Raw genomic sequence first — 7,818 nt, forward strand, 5'->3', positions numbered from 1 at the left:
TGCGCAGACTGCCTTCTCCGCTCACATTGGGGCCCAAAGCCGCTCTCGCAGCATGTCAACGAGAGAACATTTAAGTTCTGCCAGTATTGCATTGTGAGGGTGTTAGGCTTCCCAAAGGAGTAGCCTAAATGCCTACCCGCAAACATGCTCCACTAAATTCCTTTATTCCCCTTTCCCTCTACTTTCATTTACTGTCCATTTCTCCATCTGTTGGATTCAGCGGTCCTACAAAAGGCTTTGTTTCAGCAAGCTGGCAAGCCTTTGGGACAGCAGAGTGCACACTGGGGTTCATTGCTAACTTGCTGCCATCAATAGAGAGAGCAGGATCTGGACTGGCCACGGTTGAGCCTGGCAGAGGGACGACTGTTAACCGTTCCCCTACGGTCCTCTGATGAGACTGGCTGGAGCCTGTCTGGGAGCTACAGCCTTTTTCTTGCAAAAAACAGCCAACATCCTGACAGAGATGGGGAAACAAACTCTCTCAACAGGCCTATCAGAGGGGAAAAAAAATCCAGCATAGTAAACACAGCAGCAGAAAAGGTGGCCTTCTTTCAAGTACTCACAGCATTAAAAAAAAGTAGTCTCCCTGCGTATTGTGAAAAATGAAATGCAAAGGAGTGCCATTGATTTTTGCACTCTGTGCTATGTGTTGCTCATACTGTGCAAGCTGCTACTTAACAATGTAGTGGCCTGTAGTCATCAATTTAAAATGGTTTCAACGATTCAATAAGTCACTGAAGGCTACACGCACAACTACTCAAGATGATGAAAATGGCTACAGCAGCATGACTAGACCATTAAATGTTGTCCTTTGGTGTTTTCTAACATCTGCTATTGTGCGGAAATTATCAAAGAGTAATGCTGTATCTTAAGATCTTTGGTATCTGTATGTTTATAATATATTTACAAGAGGATATGCAACACTTGATTTTTGGCACAAGGCAGAGGGACAGAGTGTTGGGATGCATCAAAATTACATTTTAAGCTAATATAATAAATGAAAAATCATCTATAATTTAGAGACTGAAATTGATTTGCTTTGCTTTCCAGCATAAGTTCTGTTAATATCATGTTGTAATAATGTGGAAGCTCACCAAAGTCAGTTCCCAATTTTAGTCTGATAACCGCCCAATGTCGGAGTATCAGTATCGGAATCATTGCAACAAAGTTTTATGTCATCTTATACCAGATGCAGAGAGAGAGACTTCTCAGTTCTTTCACTCCTGAACAATTTTAGTAAATAACTTCCTCTACAACCAATAGCATCTTACAGTAAACAAATGTTTGTTAAGATAATCTCTGTCTGGTGAGACTATCTCTACTGCGGAATCTGGTGCTTGAAGCATCAGAGACAGGTAGAAAAACTCATGTTGTTTACAATTACCCAGAGAAGAGACGGCAAGCACAGACACTGTAAATGAATCCGCCTGCTGCGTGGATGAAGAGAAATAGGCAGTTGTGATCTTCTGCTTTCCACTGAAGCCAAACCCCTCTCAGACTGAATGTTCTCCCTGGCTGCACTCCACTTGATCAATGTCACCACAGATCCAGATCTCCCTTATGTCAATCCCCACACGTGCACACTCGCCATGAAACGCGGATTCCAGACACAAACATGCACATAACGAGGCAGAGTGAGTGGAGTGTGTGTGGGTCAAGATGATCGAGATCTGTGTTGTGACAGCTGGACAGTTGAGACGTTCAGATAAACAGCCCACAGTGAGGGAAGACGGGAGGACAATTTCATTAAAACAAACACTCGCTCACTATTTGTACACTCCAGCAGATAGGAAAGGGAGGACCTATATCTGTGGGAGAATGAGTCAGTGAACTCACAAAAGCACCATTATCTGCATGTGTTCGCATGTTTGCGTGTGTGTGTGTGTGTGTGTGTGTGTGTGGGTGCGTGCATGCAAGCAAAAGACAGTTGGGATGGTGGGGGTTGCTGTTAAGGGAAGGGGGGGATACACAGAATACACAGCCGCTGAAAACATTTGCAGTATTCACTCATTAAGAAATAGGTCAAGGATTCTGCCTGCATGCGTAGCGACTTGTCAAAATCTCTCAAGCTAAACTGTGGTGAGTCTGGCTGCCTTAAGGGGGGAATCCAAAGAGGAACAAGCAGTGTGCTGTGTGTGAATGCTGGTGGTGACACAGCACACAGAAAGGCAGTAACAACTCATTCAGTAGCAAATCATGCAGTTAAAAAATTAGTTAGTAATGCCATCATAGTTGTTGAGTGGTTTAAGTGGAAGGCACTGAACGGAAAGAGGCTGTGTGCTCGCATTGTGGCCCGATAATTAACTCAGCTCGTTGTTTAGGCTCTTTGCTCTTCATCAACAGAGGACGCTCTTGAGCCATGTGCGCCAATCAGCAGAGTTTGTCGCAGATGCTGAGAGATGCTGATGGTGACGGTGGTAGACATTAGAGGGTACAGGGTACTTTAGAGGGCCAATTCCTCTTAAGAACATGATATTTCATAGTCAGAGCAAGGTCAATTAAACAAATATAGCTATTCAAAAAGTCAATATAAAGGTTTGGAGTGAAGACAAAGTCCTGCACAATCCTGACTAAAATAAGTCTATCCTGTCTTTGAGCGCAGGTGTAAAAACCACTATTAAAGAACACAAGACCTGAATATTTGATCTGGATTAATGTGGTAGAACAGACCTATGCAAATCACTCCAACATCACAAACACTAAGTGCACAATACCTTGCTGACCACACGGCTTCACCGTAAATCCAATCAAAATATTGCAGCCCCCTACAGAGAGGTGAAGTGGGGAGGCAGTGGCAGAGAAACATCAACCGTTACTCCACAAAGCTCGATCTAAGTTTGTCCAGTCGAAGCAATTTCTCTCCAGCTTGGTGAGGTTAACCTTATTGATTGGATGAATGTGTGATGTTGTGGTTCTCGAAAGGCTTTCTTGGACAGCGTGCCTTCAAAGGCATCACTTGAAAGTGATTCATTGAGCAGAATTCTTCAAATCTTTGCTCATATCCTCTATTATTTAAAAAGGGAACACACTGACTCCATTCATTGCTTTCAGAATAAATTCAGAGTATCAACAAAAGCTTTGGAAATATTTTTAACAGCAATTCAATGGTATGATCTTGTCTTCAAGGGAATAAGTTTACAGCAATGAACATTTGTCATATAAGTTCATAAATTATAAAGAAACAAATTTGAGCCACAGCCGAAGAAGTGTAGAAGTGTATAAAATAGTAATTTAACAGCTGCTGGTCAGTGGGGCTTATTGCTCAGTGGCAGAACCACACTATGGGCGAATGTGGTTTTTTTTTTCTTCATTAAATTGGAGTTAATTAGGTGAATATAATCAGCATGTGATAATCAAACCAATGCTGAGTGCTGGTTTGTTCTTCCAAAGGCAGCAATTTCCACCCTGGTGGCTGCTTTGGGGTCAAACTGCTGCTTCACTTTGAGATGGATATTAAAATAATGATGTGAGTGGGTCACGCTCAGATGCACAAAAAAAAGCGTGATTTCACCAAGAAGGAACGGGTTTTGATTGCTCGGGCAGAGGAATTAATATGCTACCCGTCAGCCGTGGCAGATGTAAGTTATTTTCATGCAAATGTAAAGCAATTTTCTACTTAAAGCAACATTTATTTTCTTTAGAGTCATTGTCATGGGTGCTTGCCGGAGCGCTGGCAGTCTGACAGAGTATGAAGATTTGTAGGTGCATCTGCTCAATGGGACAGATGAGGTCTAGATTCAATCTGGAATCCTAAATTGACGCCAGTTGGCAACAATATATCAGGTTGCTGTTTTTTGTTGCAATTAGGTTTTTTGGTTTTACCACTTGAGAAGAAGAGAACAAATGAGTCAGGAAATGTATAGAATTTAGATGATGTGAACAGATCGTGGACCTTGTGAAACTAATTTACAGAGCATAGCCTATATTTAAATTAGTGAGAAATGTAACAGACTCAAGGTTCACTTGTTGCAGTAACACAGGTCTAGTTCTGTAGCCCTACTACATCTAAAAAAGGTTTTAAAAAAAGTATTCTATAAATATAAATGTGTAATTTTGCATTCACAATCAAGGCCAACAATTTAAAATCATTTTAGTACTGTGATGACTGCAAGCACTAGGACACAAGGACTCTAAAAATAACTCTGCCGGTCAAGTAACTTCATTAAATACTCTAGAACAAGATCTTACTAACACAAACCAGAAGCAGCTCATCAGCAAGAATGATGCTAACTGGAAGTATCATGTCTGTATAACAGGTTGTAACTCAATAATGCTGCTGTATTAGGAGGCAGCTAAATCCTAATGAATGAGAATAGAGCTTAAATGGTTGTAATGTAAAGCATCCAGAGCAACACCTGAGTGTAAAGCCCGCTGTAGGCGCAGGACTCAGCTCCAGTGAAATGATTTCATACGCACTAACAGTGCAGTTGTTAACCATGTATTTTATCACCACACATCATCATTCATTTTGGCGTCTTATTTCTGAGCTGTGGCAAAGCTACAATGAAATATTGAAGCAGGCAGCTTCCTTATCAGAGCCCGCAGCCAAAAAATAAAAAATGTCTCCAGTTGTCTCTCCGCAGTGTCGAAAATTAGCCCTTTACAGAACAGTGTGGCAGTTTTTGTTTGTGGCTCAAATGGCATTTGAACAAATATTTACACACCGTGTAGCAGATTACACCCAAACGACCGTGTTGATCGCCACTCACCTCTTCATTTAAACTGGATCTCCCGGTTATCCTGTTCCCTCCAGCTGTCTTCAGGGGGTTTTAACTGATGCGCTAGACTCACATCCACAGTAAATGAAAAAGATGTTTCCAAGCGCTCTATCTCGTCAAAGCCGGCGTTTCGGAGAAGCCTCAGTAATTTTACATTCACTAGTTCTTCCAGTTCCTTAAATACATCTGCCTAGGAAACCTGTTAAGCGTCGGCGGCGTCATTCATTCAAGTAAAAACCTTCATTACCGCGAGGAATTGCAAATTCAGTGCGTAAACTTCGCAGCGGAGCCTTCACCATCTGAGCTGACCTCCTAATGTTACTTTACTAGACCGTGTCAATGAAATGGCACATTCCTTCAGTTCGGGATTCAGCGTCCTCCAGGCTACAGTACATGCAGGTTATGTACAAGCTGTGGCCAGGCTTGCCATCGTCCGACGGTGTAATTTCGCAGCGTCAGTTCAGACCCGCAGCGTGGCTTTCTCACAGGGCTCTGCCGGACTGACACAGATTAGCGGCTCCATCAATGTACAGTAGTGTGTGTACGCTGCCACTGGCACACTGCGCGTTTAAACCCAGCCCCCCTCACACTCCTTCTCATTATGGAGTTTAACTGTTTCCGCCCAAAGAAAAACATTAACAATGAATAAAATAAAGAGACATTTTGTGTAGACTTCAGAAATTCGGCCTTAGAACAGCATTTAGACTATATTAAGAAGAAATATATATACATTTTTTTTTTTTTTTAGAGACAGCACTTTGTTGTAAACCAGATGGCAATTTGCAAAGCACCATCCCCCCTACCTGCCAAAAAAAAAGAACACCTTACAGAGAAGAGAAGAAAATAAGTTTCAAACATACTAACACTAATTTTGGATAACTCTATGTAGAAATATTTATACAGATTTTAAATGTCCTATCAATCCCTTGCTTTGGAAACCCTCATAACCGACTGAACTGATTAAATATCGATATCTAAAAAGTGGATAGTGCATCATATTTATGAAAAGAAATTTGTCTTACCCATCACAGAGTTTTGTCTGCGCAGCACACACTGAACAGCCAGTGACAGTCTCCCATCCAACTGTTTCTGTTAGAATACTGCCATCTATAGACCAAACTGTCAACCTGTGTCTCTCTCTCTCTCTCTCTCTCTCTCTCTCTCTCTCTCTCTCTCTCCCTCCCTCCCTCCCCCCACTGATTTCTTAATTTCTGCATTTGCCTTTTTCCTATTTCTCTAATTTTAAAAATATACATTTTGATTTCCTCTCCCTTTGTCTCTCTGCATTGAATTTATTGCACTCACAAGTGGAACTGAGCATCAGGATTGCTCCAACTTTGGAGATTACAAAAACAGAGTTTCCAAATCCTTTTTCCTTTCATTTTCCATGGCATCAGTGACATAGTGCCCTACAGCTCAGGGTAAGAGTTCAATCAGGGACAATCAACCGTACATGTAAAGCACTTTGGGTGGAAACATGCATGAGGTGGTATATAGAATTTCATCATGCATCTTCTCTTCTTTGTACTGTTTTTTGTCTTTAACTTTAAACTATTCCCATTCATGTTACTTGGGCTGTAGACACCATTAAATTAATTGTATTCATTTCAATGGGAAGGCACCCAACAAGTATAATTCCTTTTATTTTCTTTCATAAATTATAAATCTTCAGTGATCTCATACATGCCAAGTGTTGACTTGTAGCTTTTTAGCATGACTGAGACCATCAACTGGATCCAGTTGTTAAACAGAATGAAATATTTATATATTTCTCTATTTCAATCACGGAAAGACATTGAGATAGTTACACAACATACCAACATCAACCTCTTATTTCCTTGCATCTGTGCCCTTAGTGGGTTATAACAAAAAGTAGGCTATCCACATTCTCTGATGCATCAATAATGCAGAGTGGGGAAAAGGGAGCCAGTGTCTGCCATCAAAAGTATTGCAAAACTGCCAAGAGGAAGAAGATGTGGAACAACCAGTGTAAGTACACTAAAAGCACAGCGCCCACTTAAAGACAGGGTCAATAGCTGGAGGGTGTCCATATTGGAATTCCACCGCACTACCTCTCAAATGGATCTTAGTCAACCCTGGGCGGCAGGGGTAATCAAATACAGACTTTTTCAATTCATTACTCACGACCCTGTTTGGAGCAGCCATGTTTGGAACAAGCTGTGATTTGTTTGATTGGAACGTAACTCAATTCATATTGAAAGGAAAGGTTGCACAGAACTGTCTGGAAGAGGTTTTGCCTGTTTTGTGCAGAGAAAAATGATAGATTAAGTCATTTTGCAAGGCGAAGCTTGGTTATTACATACAGTACAATTCTATCAGTCATGTTTCACTTTAGGACACATATCGACTGACTGAGGCTGGTTGAAGATTCTAACAGTGAAAAAGAAAAGACAAGTAGGCCTACATTGTCTGAAATAGGAAAAATCTGTAGCTTTAATTATTAAAGAGTATTGAAAAAAATGATAATAGCAACGTCTGTTGCTGTAATTAACCTTTGGATCATCTTATGTAACATTTACATCATTATATAAATTTTTTAAATATCATTTTGTTTTCAATCAATGTGCACAAATATCATGACAGACAATCAAGCAGGAAAATATCCATACTTGCGTGTCTGTGTATCAAGCTCAGCTCTGTGTCTTTGCTCCTTCAAGCACCATAATTTAATGCAAAGACACAGTGTTTGCTTATTGATGTGCTCAGAGATGCATCCCTTGTCACAGACCTTCATTAAACCCTGTCTCAAAGGGCTGTGGTAAGATCGCCCAGGTTCTCAGTGGTACAACTCAGCCACTTTAAGTCCTGGCACCTTTCCACCATGGATCTGAAATCAAAGCAGACATCATTGGTCATGAAGGTGTTGTCAGATAGGCAAGCCGCCGGCCACTTTATATTTATGTTTACATATGGAATCTGGCCTGGTAGACAGAGACTGTTTCCAAGTAAAGAGGTGAGGCAAGGAGCTCGCGGCATTCTAAGTCCACAGTGGGTGAGGAGGTTAATTGCTGGAATTATGATTGTATGATGTGCAGTACCTACTGTTTATCTCTGGATGTGCAGGGCGGCTGGGTGCATG

At 41.2% G+C, this 7,818-nt stretch overlaps 1 protein-coding gene across 2 annotated transcripts in view; it reads right to left on the reverse strand.

The window, feature by feature from the left end:
• plxna2 (plexin A2) overlaps positions 1-5,792 on the reverse strand; it is a 164,696-nt gene extending 158,904 nt beyond the window's left edge. The window contains exon 1 of one of the 2 annotated variants that reach the window (XM_051425086.1): positions 5,741-5,792. In XM_051425086.1, the coding sequence (XP_051281046.1) occupies positions 5,741-5,744 (4 nt within the window). In that variant the 5' untranslated portion in view covers positions 5,745-5,792. Of the gene's footprint in view, positions 1-4,709; positions 5,267-5,740 lie in introns of those variants that run through there. The other variant, XM_051425087.1, reaches the window with a different exon arrangement.
• Positions 5,793-7,818: the final 2,026 nt, after the last annotated feature.

This window comes from Dicentrarchus labrax, unplaced genomic scaffold, assembly GCF_905237075.1.
Source record: "Dicentrarchus labrax unplaced genomic scaffold, dlabrax2021, whole genome shotgun sequence".
Lineage (NCBI taxonomy): Eukaryota > Metazoa > Chordata > Actinopteri > Moronidae > Dicentrarchus > Dicentrarchus labrax.